Genomic DNA, 12,677 nt, shown 5'->3' with positions numbered 1-12,677 from the left:
TTTAGGGGAGGTAGGTGACCATGAGCACTGAGCCCAGGGGAAAGAGAAAAATAGGAGAAAAGAAAAGCAATAGGCTTATTTACTTTAAACAAAATATTGGAAACATGCCCTTGGCCATGGAATACAGAAATGTATTTTTCCCTCCCCTGGTCATCAAAGCCCACCCTCAAATGAAGGCAAAAGTAAGTTGCCAGACGTGGGTCCTGCTCTTGTTGGCGAGCCCTCTGGAGAGAACAGCCCACTCTAACAGTCTATATTTAGGTCCCAATGAGCCATCTAGGCTACAACCTAGGTCTCAGCTCAGCTCACTCCTACCATGAAGGGTGGTCTCAGGATCACTAACTCCTCCCTGTATAAAGCTGCATTGGTCAGAAAAGGGGGCCAAGTTCAGACAGACTCAACAATATCTTATGTATTTTTCATAGTGCTTTTGTTGCAGGTTTCATTTTCTGCTATACATGGCAATAAATATTTGTTGCTTTGGTCTGTACAAAAAGTCTGCGAGGAAGGTAAAACAGATGTAATCTAAACAAACAATAAATACAGAAAACTATCTTGTTCCAAGTCCCCCGGAAATAGTGAGAGAGCCTGAAAAACGCAGGTCTTCTGAATCATCGTCCCAATCTATACCATACTGCCATGTTTCAAGTTGTCACTTAAACACATAAGTACCAGAGTCAATGTTCAGGAGTCCTGCAAAGAGGCTGCATGTCATTGCTTTCTAAAAGAGAATGTGTAAGGTCCCAGCAACTCATATATAGGAAGCTATTTATTTCCTATAGAAAACACCAAAAAAAAAAAAAAAAAAGGAAGAAAAGAAAAACAAACAAAAGATAGTTTTCCCCCCAAAAGGCAGGCAGTTATGAAAAGGGTAGAACATCTAGTTGCTGGAGTGGAAACAGTAACATTCAGTTAACAATGGAATATTTAAAAAAAATAGTTTTCTTTTCAAATTGTAACCTGCGGTAAAACATAGAAAAATGTACTAAACAAGCTTGGTATAAAACAGAGTAAAATTTTCAAATAAGCCTAGGGAGAAAGCACAATGCTGGAAGGGATGAGGTACCAGGGAAGAGGAGAAAATCTTTCATACAAAACTACCTATTACAATACAGAAAAAAGTATAAAACGTTCCTATTTTGGAACTTAAGTACAAAAATGACACTGGCATTGGATCGTTTCACTAGCTAGCCTGAGAAATTCTCAGAGGGGATGGGTGGTGCTAAAAAGAACAAAAGGAATAGCAGTTTTTCAATCTCAAGTTGATCAGTCCAAATTCCACCCATTTTCCAGTTGAAAATATCAGCTCCCTCTGTAACCTCTATCCCTAAGCCAAAGTTTATCCAGGTCTTAAAATATTCTGTTAGGAAGTCCACAAACACCCTACACATAGGGGCTGGGATCTGTGCGTGCTGGAGCTAAATTTGGAGAATGGAAATAAATCTACAGGCTAAAATGATGAACACATTCAGCCTTTAAAAAAAAAAGCATATCCCTGTGAAATATATATATATTTATATATATTAAATTCTCTGTGGTTAGAAACATATTTAAATGAACTAGCCACAGACCAAACTAGACTTGCATTCATCCAATGCTGGAATTTTATGCTAAAGACTGAGGTCCTTCTTCTTGGTCAGAAGTAGGCGGCAGTAAAAGTGGTGCCTTGTTGCTCCACTAACCATTCCCTGGGTGGGTCTTCCCCGTATCATGTGTTGTGAACACATGCAAACCCCTGCTTTTAAGAAAAGGACTGCCCAGGACTTTGGGGTCCACCCAGGGCTCATATATTGTGCCTCAGGAGGGAGGAAGCTACAGTTAGAACAGCCTGGTATAGAAGCAGACAGATTTTACAATGGGGCATATAAATAGGAAACATCCTAGCGGAGGGACTTAGGCATGTGCCCCAAAGTCCAGTTTACAGTCACTTTCCTGACAAAACATCTTGAAAACCAAGTGTGTATGTGTGTGTGCGTGCATATGCTGGTGGTTTTTATCCCTATGTTTTTGCCCATGCCCTTTCCTACCTCTTAGTAAGGCCTAACAACAAGAGTTTTTTATGAAACCAAGAGTCTTTCCAAGCTTCTCTCAGCCCCTAATTAGGGACCAAGTGAGGCTGGAGCCCTTTGAAAACAAGATGGCAGAACTGAAGAAGTGAAAAGCAGTCTCTCTCTTCAGCTTAGGGATGTCCCTCACCCCGTTCACAGCACCAGAGTTTCTTTGCAAAAATAGTATCTGAGATACAAAAGGAAAGGCAGATGTGCTTGTGAATGCATCTCGCCAGGGCCTGGTCCAGGATCAAGGGCTTTACAAGAACAGGGGTTGGGAGTGGCTGTCTCCAAGGTCTCTGGCTGTAGACAACGAAGAGCTGGTCCCACACCGTCAATGCCTGCTAACTGAGACAGTCTTCACAAGAGCTTTCGGTGGAGAATCTCCCAGACCATCCGCTTCCGGAAGTATGGCATGTGTTGCTGTAGGGACACAGAGACACCTTCATTTTCATTTCTTTAATCCAGACCCAACACTCCTTTCCCCATATTCCTTTCCTCCTTGAGGTCTTCAACTATAGTCTCAGTTGCATTTTTGGTCTTTCAAATTTCTCATTCTTGATTACATGTAATTCTTTTTCCTTTCCATTGCTTTTTCCTATTGCTATTTTCTTTTCTTTTTTAATATATATATTTTTTATTGATTTCAGAGAAGAAGGGAGAGATAGAAACATCAATGATGAGAGAGAATCACTGATGAGCTGCCTCCTGCACGTCCCCTACTGGGGATTGGACCTGAAACCTGGGCATGTGCCCTGACATGGAAGTGAACCGTGACCTCCTGGTTCAGATGTCAATACTCAACCACTGAGTCACACCGACCAGGCATCCACTGCTATTTTCCATTGCGGTGTCCTCAGAAGTTTTATTGGGTATTTCCAGGTATCCCCCGGCTATACCTAAATGTCTCTTAAGAATTCTGAGAATGTCTATCAAGTCCTCTACATTGAAATCTTGAGGATGTAAGATCTGAGGCCTGAAAATCTAAAAGTCACTTTTTAGAGGAAGAGTTATGGGAACTCTAAGAGTCAGGAACTATGATGGAAAAATCCAGTAAAGCTATTAATTCAAACAGAAGTAAAAAATTAGTTAGGTTAGCAAAACTTGAGTGCTAACAAAGTATAAAGAAACTGAAGAAAATGTGCTCTGGTCCCAGTTCTCCGTTTTTCACAGGCTTTGAAGTAGGTGGGGGAGATGGCTCTGCTATTGCCCAGGATTCTTTGACTTCAATATGTGATATATGGAAACCCAGGATGTGATCTATTATTATCCTTCTTTGTCTTATGATGTGGCAGGCAGTAACCACTGGTGTTACAAGCTACAGGCCGAAGCAGAGCCCCCTAATCAGAGCAAGTAGAGAAAAAAAACACCTGGCGGGCACCTGGAGACAGGGTGGACAGAGAGCTCCCTAACCCCTGAGGCCTCAGCTCACCTGTGTGAAGTTGATTGGTCTGTCTTTGGTAATGCAGTCAGCATATTTGCAGGCAAACATCCCACAATCACTTCCATTCATCTGCTGTGGAATTTCCTAAAAGACCAAAAACAATGAAAAGGTAACATCTTTCCAAGGTTCCTTCCTTCTTGTTAGACTATAAATAAGAACCAAAGCAGATAAATTTTACAGGTTTCCCTGAATTTTGAAGAGATGACCCCTCGTTCCCCACTCAGAACAACACAGGCTCAGAGAAAAAATAGAGCTTCTCGGGCCTGTGGACTTTATATTAACCACATAGGAAACTATCTCAGACTTCCTTGGCACCTAAGGGTGTAAAATCTGGTCCCTCCCAGTAGGGCCAAACAATCAGCAAACACATCTTACAGGAGTGAAAAGCTTAGCAAAATAGCCGGGCATTTAGAAAACCTAGCTCTACATAACAAACACATTACCAGTTTTCCCACAAATAGCTTTCTCTATCTTCCCCGAGGAACAAAACAACCAAGCTGTAGTCAGGACAGACACTAAGAAGCTCCCTGGGAATCAAACAGTAATACCTTTTCCTTCCCAACCACTTCCTTGTCAGGAACTTTTATCTCATCAAGATCAAATGTACCTGGCTTTTCTTGCTGAAGAGCTGCCAGCCATTGGTGTCAAACTCTTTCCTTTTCTTGTCAATGCTCTCCTGCTTTAGGTATTGCCTAAAGGTATTGGGAGAGAATGAGATGAGCTGTGGAGAACATGGATGACCGCTGCCACCCAAAGAATGGAGCAGACAACCCTTAGGAAGAGTTTTCATATATGCTTCTGAGAAAAAACAGTATACAATGTTGGGTGGGGGTATCTTTATACTGCTAAACCTCCTTTGGGACTCCCACAATTCATGCCTACCCTGTCCACCCAAGAGAAATATGATGTTTCTCTGATACCCAGGGTTCCTTCTATCTACTGTTCCTCCTGAGGAACGAGTTTTGATTCGTTTCCTTGGTTTATATGGTCCTTTCAAACTCAATCTAATGGAAGAAGAATGTTTCTCTAGCAACAACAAACTATTTATTTACTATTAGTCTTGAGTCTCCTGTGCAAAAATTCAATCCAAGCCAACAATATGTTGAGGATACACCTCATATGGAGCATTCTTCATAAGTGCAACCTGCTCACCATTCTGGAACCTATCTACCAGAGTGGTACAGGGAGGAATAAGCATTTTGGAAAGAGAAACAGATAGGGTGTAAACAGATTTGCATTCTGGTTCCCAGTTAAGCCACTATCTAGTAGGACCTGGGAAAATAAAAATTACTCTGTGGGTTTGGTATCTTCATCTGTAATATTAGGAGGTTGGATTAGATGATTTCTAAATAGTTTCTCTAACTATATGTACATACCCACTCTATATTTTAGTGCACTAGCACAGTAATTGTCCCCATTAGGGCATATATTTGGTATTAGTACATTATTAAACTTTACTTAGATGTAAAATATCCATTCTTACTTAATATGAAAATTTCCTTTATTAATTAGTTCACTGAAGGTATAAAATAACTGAGTTCAATAGCTGGAAGACAATATATACCGACACCATACTCTTCCGTCCTCAACTCCTTACTTACAAAAGGGTCCTGCAGGCTTCGTTGTTTATCCCACCCATAGAGTCGTAATAGGTAATATTCTTCTTTCTAAAGTCCACAACCTAGGAATAAGAAAAAAAAATATGTGTTTATAAAGTGAAGAAGACTGCTTTCTCAGCTTTTCCCTTCCCTGGAACATTTTGCCAGATTTCCTGTGAAATCATAACATGTATGATTGATACTGTGCATCACACCATGCTTAATCAGCAGAAGACAGAAGAATACAGAACTACAGTGGGGGCTGATCAACTGCTGACCCCATTAATTGCCCTAAAACCTTTTTCTGTATTTAGGGTCCCCATCCACAATGTGGGCAACAATGAAGACACAACATGTTCTTCAGAGAATGTAAGTTCACTGAAGTCATTTCCACAGTTTCAGAAAGATGATAATAGATTATGGGTGTCATTTCTTTACCTGGAGAATTTCCTTTGGCTTTATGTTTTTAAAATGTAATTCAAAAAAAGACTGTGAAATAACTCTCATACTTTCATTAATTCGCTAAGCCATGTTCTCAGAGTCATAAAAAATATTCAATTACCAAGTATGCAAGGCCAAGTCATGATTAGGCAGAAAATAATAGCCACGGGATCTCAACTGGCAGCATCATTAGGAAGTTACTTTTTATACAGGTTTTGATAAATTGAGCTAAATTTTATTTTGATTCTCTTGCCTTGTAGTTTATTGATGTCCTTAAAAAGAGTTCCAAAATTGTCAAGCATGATCTAAGTACAAGTGAAGGAAATAAAAAATTAAACTAAAAAAAAAAAATTCCTCTGCAGGAGGGAATTCTTTTTGTTTAGGAAAATACCTTAAAGACACATGTAGCTTTTTAAAAGATGGGACAGAGCCTGAAAAGACAGATGCAGTGCAGAAATTACTGAATTGCTCTGCATAATAAAGAGAATGGGAGTGTAAAAATTTAAAAAGTCACTTTTTCTCCCCATGCTTTTGCCTTGAGGCTGCTTAGACTTATAATTCCTTTTTAAATATTTCCAGAAAAGGAAATTCCACAGCTTTCTTCAAAGTCTAAGTATCTCTCACTCTTAACAGAAAGTTCATTGATCTATCCAATTTCTAGCCAACTAAATACTACTGTTCTCTCAATCATCCAGTGAAGAAGTAGAACTAATACTCACTATTCTCTGTGTATTCTATAATTATATAAATTCTTTTAAAATTTTACCAAAAACAGCCGAAACCGGTTTGGCTCAGTGGATAGAGCGTCAGCCTGCGGACTGAGAGGTCCCGGGTTCGATTCCGGTCAAGGGCATGTACCTGGGTTGCGGGCACATCCCCGGTGGGGGATGTGCAAGAGGCAGCTGATCAATGTTTCTCTCTCATCGATGTTTCTAACTCTCTCTATCTCTCTCCTTCCTCTCTGTAAAAAATCAATAAAATATATTTTTAAAAAATAAATAAATAAATAAAAATAAAATTTTACCAAAAACAAGTGAGTACTCACAGCAAGACACCAGTGCACTCCCAGGTGAATGGGCACCAAAAGAATGTCAACAGAAAATACATCCACTTTCTTTGTCCAGCGTTTCACAGCCTGGTAACCAGCTGTTTTTAACTTAGTAAAAAAAAAGGTATTAAATGCATGTACACTTGGCAATCCCTTCTCTTTACTTCGCTCCATCAGCATATTCATGTAGAAATTGATGATCTGTGGGAAGAAATTATATGTATGTATTATATCAGGCCTTTCATAATAATTGTTATATGAAGGAAAAGCAGTGTTGTATTGTACAACATATGCTATTGTTTCCTAATTAACTCAATTAAGACTTTAACATGCAACAGCCTCATGTCCCTATATTGAATTCTGACTAGAAGGGAGGCTATAAACAGTGAGGTGGTTATAAACAGTGAAAACAAAAAGCTGAGGTCATATATATATATAAATAAATATAATGGAGTTGGGGATACATATGGGCAGATGCTGGCCAGAAGATAGGATTGGGTCAAATCTGTTAACAAGGCTAAGACCAACAGTTCAGTTCTTATACGTGGGTCACCTGTTTTTACACAAAGATAGAAAACTTTGGTTCAATGCTAAAGATTGTCTTTTAGCCTTTAAGCTAGCTTGCAGAGACAAACAGTTTTGGTTTCAAGCAGACCTGAATAACAGGATAAATCATCAATTATACTGGACAAAACACTTATAAAATGACAGTAGTTGAGCAATGTTACCTTTTATAGAGGCACACTTGAATATAGTATAAAAACCAATATAACATAAGACCTGGAAGTACAGTTACACACCAAAGAGTAAAGTTCTCCCCAGAATCTGTATGATTAGCTTTCTCATTTTTGTTGATTCCATTTATGCCTTCAATGTCAAGTATGAATGAAAGAAATTAAAATACTTGAACAGGAAATATGTGATTCTTTCTATTAATGAAGCAATGTGTTCTCTAATTGTGACTATGTTGTCTATGGTTCCTTGAGGTCCAGGGCTCCTTGGTACTAAAGCTTGTAAGTTACTGGGCCAGAAGTTACTGCATACTTACTTTATGTGGTCAGATGAGGCCAGGCCAGTGTCTGTCAACTGCAAGGAATGAATGGGCTAACTGATCCACAGCTTGGAAATATGACTAAGAAAACAGGCATGTTTTTCAGAATGCTTTTTGGGGAATGGGAAAATGCCCCGGTCCTTTGACAAATATTTACACATTAGGATGCCAGAGCAATGAGCTACTGCCCAACAGTAGGCACCTACATACCGGGCAGGCAGCAGGGACCACTGCCAGGAACACACCAGAGCATGGTCTGGACTAGAGAAAGGGCCTATAGATGAGGATGCCTAGGCAGTTGCAGAGAAACCACACTTGCCATGAGGCAGAACTGGAGGCATGAGGGAGAGGGGATGACTAGGGTTGAAGAAAGACACTGTTCTGCCTACATCTCTGAAGACTGAGCAATGGGCCCAGCAGGCCGAGAGAGCTTAGACTGTGGCTAATTCTCTGTCTAGTGTGATTCCCAATAGATAATTAGAACTCAGTTATTTTAAATAATGATAATGAATTGAGACACAAATAGGATTATAGCTTTCTCAATCTAGATTTCCTATATAATTCTGCCCCCAAGGACAATGGTGCTAATGATGCTTGTAGGAATGAAGGCAGCCAGGAACACAGAAGGGTCTGCCCAGCAAGCACAGATTAGGCTCTAATTAGGCTATAAACTACATTATTTAATGAGAGAAAACCAGCAAGAAGGGACTGATTCCTCTGGCATTCTACCCACCCCACAATATTAGCCATGTTATGACACTAAATCCTTCAGTCTAAGGGGTGAAGTGAATAGGAAGATGACCTGCCAGTCATTGTAAGCCAACCTTCTATGGGGCAGGCAAGTTACATATTTGAGGCAATAACGACTCAAGGGAAAGGTGGAAGGAATCAGACAGAGATAAGGACAGCCAAGCAAATGAAAGCCATGGAGATATTTCTTCCCCAGATGCCCATAATTGTGACCTTTGGGATAATTACCCTGAAGTAAAAAAGTATGACATAAATGAATGTCAAGCTACATATGACTATCCTATTTTTTAGGAGGAAAGAATGCTACAGACCAATGAAGTTTAGCTGGGCTTACACTGCCTGAGTTGTTTGGGGTTCTTTTGTGTGTGTGTGTTTCTTTTGAAAGAGTGGACTACAGACCAACCCCTCCAAACAGAAACAAAGACCTAGCAATAAGGATACCTAACACCGCCTGTTTCCTTTAAGAATCCCTCTTCCACTGCTTTAGCTCTGCCTCCAACCGACATTTCTCCACTGAGAGGGAAATGGCCTCCTCCAAAGTCAGCTTATTAATTAGCTCTAAGAAGTGATGTGGGTTCTTTTTCATTTCTCTTGAATCCCAGTAGGAGGGAGTGTGGTGGCCTCGATGTTCCCTCCCATTAGCTGAAAATGTATAATCTGACATCTGAGGCAGAATTTAGATTCAAGTTTCTCTCCTTGGTTTTTCGGCTATTACTCTGTCCAAATGAAGAAAATTGCCATAGTTCAGCCAAGACACAATCATACCAAAAAAAACAAGCTAGGAATTAGAGAACAAAAAGAATCCCTACATGTCATCTCACAGAGGAGGGCTGAAAATGAAGGAGAAAGAAATGAGAGAAGGGATCACAGTACTTAAGATGAAAAAGAAGTAGTGATGGTCAGAGTATTTGCTTATATTTTGTGAAGACAAGGGTTCCTCCCCTCCCATGGAGAGAGCCTTTCTACACACGACTCTCTTAGCTCCAGAAGATCTTCAATTGCCTTTGAAATAAGGGGCTAAAAGTAGCAAATCAGCCCTGCGCCTACTGTTTGTCTTGCCAATATATCAACATCTGAGGACGACAGCCAGTGTTAGTCCACTTGTCACTCTTTCTGGGACCCACACTTGCCCAAGGAGCTGCCCTTCCTGCTGCCTTCACAGCCTTGGCCATGAGCGCCTGCTTGTCTATGCAGTCCTGTTTGGGGGTGGATGGTTGTTTATAGTGTCTTGTTCCTTTGTGATTTTATTTGAAGAGCAGCCAGGATAAAGCCGAAAAAAAGCTTCTCTTTAAAAGAAAAGCCTACAATGTTTTCAAACTAAGAACTCAATCCTTTTCCTGTATGTTACCACAATGACATAAATGGCCACTGCTATTTGTATCTTCCTTTTTGCCCACTAAACCAGCCAAGCTATTGTTTTCTCATGCATTTAGAAGTAAAACATCTCACTAACAGTAAAACCTTGACTTTTAACCCTTCCCAATGTTACATTCTGAAACCCTCAAATTGGCTTAGGAAAAAAATGTTCTAAAAGTTCTGGGCATGACAGTGTTCCTGAGCAGAGATCAAGATAACTTTTAGGGGAAACAAAGCTGTTTTTCCTACTTTACCTCTCCTAGATTTTTCACCTTGGTCTTCCAATCCTGATTTTTATTTTATTTTTCTTATTAATCCTCACCCAAGGTTATTTTTTCCATTTATTTTTAAAGAGTTGGGAGGGAGGGTCCTAGCTGGTTTGACTCAGTGGATAGTGTCGGCCTGTGCACCAAAGGGTCCCGGGTTCGATTCTGGCCAAAGGCACAAGCCTGGGTTGTGGGCTCGATCCCCAGTAGGGGGTGTGCAGAAGGCAGCCAATCAATGATTCTCTCTCATTGATGTTTCTCCCTCTCCCCCTCACTGAAATCAATAAAAGAAATATATATATAAGAGAGAGAGAATTGGGAGGGAGGGGGGAGAGAGAAACATTGATGCAAGACAGATACATCAATTGGTTGCCTTCCGCATACACCCCGACTTGGGGCCGGGGATTGACCTGCAATTCAGTTACTTGCCCTTGACCAGGATCGAACCTGCAACCCTTCAGTGTGCGGGCCAATGCTCTAATGCAGTGATGGCGAACCTTTTGAGCTCCGCATGTCAGCATTTTGAAAAACCCTAACTTAACTCTGGTGCCGTGTTACATACAGAAATTTTTTAATATTTGCAACCATAGTAAAACAAAGACTTATATTTTTGATATTTATTTTATATATTTAAATGCCATTTAACAAAGAAAAATCAACCAAAAAAATGAGTTCATGTGTCACCTCTGACACGCATAGGTTCGCCATCACTGCTCTAATGACTGAGCAACAGGGGCCTGGGACTATTCTGATCTTTAAATTAAACCTATCCTAGCCAACCACAAAGCCCAAAAGACTAACCAAGCAGCAACACCTGAATATCATGAGTCAGAAGGTCATTCATGCCTAAGATTTAACCTAATAATATTATTAAAACCAAAAAGGCAGACTTCACATAAAGTTCTGTGTATTGCATTCCTCATTGTGAACATGTGCCCCATTTTTTTCTCACATGGAAATTCAAGCAACAAATTATTATAATTACTTGCTAAAGTTTTAGAGAAAGGTAGGCAATATCAATTTTTATGGAGTCATGATAACTGTAATTACAATTCTCCGTATTACCCACATAAGTCCTTGGTTAATTAAAAGGACTAGTCCTATAAGAAATACTTTAAATAAGTAAACTATAATGATATTAAATCTTGCAAAAGAAGACTGAGAGTTCACAACTGAAATAAGTATCTATAATAATAAAAGCATAATATGCAAATTGACCAAACAACCAAACAGCAGAATGACCATCCAGATGGCCTGGTCGACCATGCGACGACAAACACTGGCGCCAGGCCAGCCAAGGCAGGTGTGATGCGATTGGTCGGGGGGCCCCAACATTGCCCCATGATCGCCGTAGAGGGGGAGGCCCAGGCCACCAGGGCGATCGATAAGTCGGGGGGGGCTCCATGATCGCCCCAAAGAGGGAGGCCCAGGCTACCCTGCAATGGGTGGATGGGGCCTCCTCCTTCGTCCCAGTCTACCTGGCCATTGGCACTGTGGCAGGTAGCCTGGGCCTCCCTCTGCTGGGGCGATCCATCACGGAGCCCAGCTGGGTGGGCAGGGTCTACCTCTTTGGTGTGATCAATTGTGGGGCTCCCGGACTGTGAGAGAGCACAGGCCAGGCTGAGGGGCCCCCCTCTCCCCTAGTGCATGAATTTTGTGCTCCAGGCCTCTAGTTTTTAAATGAATACAAATACTTCAGAAAACCTACTAATTCCCCATCAGAATGTTAGTTTCTAACAGGCAATAACTTTGAAAGCCTGAGAAGTAAGGTACTTAAAAAATGGTGCTTTTTAAAATGGTTCTCATCATCATTGTGGACATGTGACTTGGCACCTGCTTTTAAGGTTACCATTATTCTGAACTCAGAAGACAAGTACTCCCTACAAGTTATAGGTAGGCTTGACAGAGATAAAGTAGACAAAGAATATTTCCTTCCCCTCATCGCTTCTAAATAATGTAATTTCCATTAACTTTGCTTGCTAAAAATCCAGCCTCTGAGGGGACCAGGGAATGGAAAATATGTCCTGGTGAATGCTGCCTCTGTAAGGGACCTCACTGAGGTAACTGCCATAGTAAAATAGCAAGAACTTAGCTCATAGCCTACTCATTGCTGCCCCCTAGAAGGTTTTGCATAATCTACAACAAACAGGTCACATTCCTGTAGAATAACTGACCCCTTCCCAGTTAGCAGTAGCAGGCAAAAAGTGGTAAGAGACCAGAGGTTAATGACTCCAAATCAAAAACACTTAATTGGTGGATACTTTTGACTGTCCTTGATTTTCATTTTGCCTTTTGATCTGGTAAGCCTTTTTTTCTTCTCTATTTGTTTCAATGTTTAAATATCACTATTTTGAGCCAAAAGAAGCAAAGGTGGCATGGCCCATGTGGCTCAGTGGTTGAGCGTCAACCCATGAACCAAAAGTTTGTCACTGATTCCATTCCTGATCAGGCTACATGCCCAGGTTGTGGGCTCAATCCCCATTAAGGGGCATGCAGAAAGCATAATCAATGATCAATGATTCTCTCTCATCACTGATGTTTCTATCTCTCTCTCTCTCTCTCCCTTCCTCTCTGAAATCAATAAAAAATATATATATATTTTTTAAAAGAAGCAAAGGTGGTTTTCCCTAAAGCCCATAAAGCAGTGGTTCTCAACCTTCCTAATGCCGTGACCC

General features: G+C 40.7%; 1 protein-coding gene across 2 annotated transcripts in view; it reads right to left on the bottom strand.

Moving 5' to 3' along the window:
• Nucleotides 1-751: 751 nt before the first annotated feature.
• SENP1 (SUMO specific peptidase 1) overlaps nt 752-12,677 on the bottom strand; it is a 51,913-nt gene continuing 39,987 nt past the window's right edge. For both annotated transcript variants that reach the window (XM_070410339.1, XM_070410340.1), the window contains 5 exons: nt 6,577-6,780; nt 5,094-5,173; nt 4,100-4,184; nt 3,481-3,576; nt 752-2,471 (listed from right to left, as the gene is read on the bottom strand). In XM_070410339.1, coding sequence (XP_070266440.1) covers nt 2,409-2,471; nt 3,481-3,576; nt 4,100-4,184; nt 5,094-5,173; nt 6,577-6,780 — 528 coding nt within the window. In that variant the 3' untranslated portion in view covers nt 752-2,408. The remainder of the gene's footprint in view (nt 2,472-3,480; nt 3,577-4,099; nt 4,185-5,093; nt 5,174-6,576; nt 6,781-12,677) is intronic.

The sequence above is a fragment of the Myotis yumanensis genome, unplaced genomic scaffold (genome assembly GCF_028538775.1).
Source record: "Myotis yumanensis isolate MYYU_CA2020_CCGP unplaced genomic scaffold, mMyoYum1.0.hap1 SCAF_3, whole genome shotgun sequence".
In the NCBI taxonomy this organism is placed as follows: Eukaryota; Metazoa; Chordata; class Mammalia; order Chiroptera; family Vespertilionidae; genus Myotis; species Myotis yumanensis.
The sequence above is the reverse complement of the archived record's forward strand: the minus strand, read 5'-3'. Positions and strand labels throughout refer to the sequence as shown.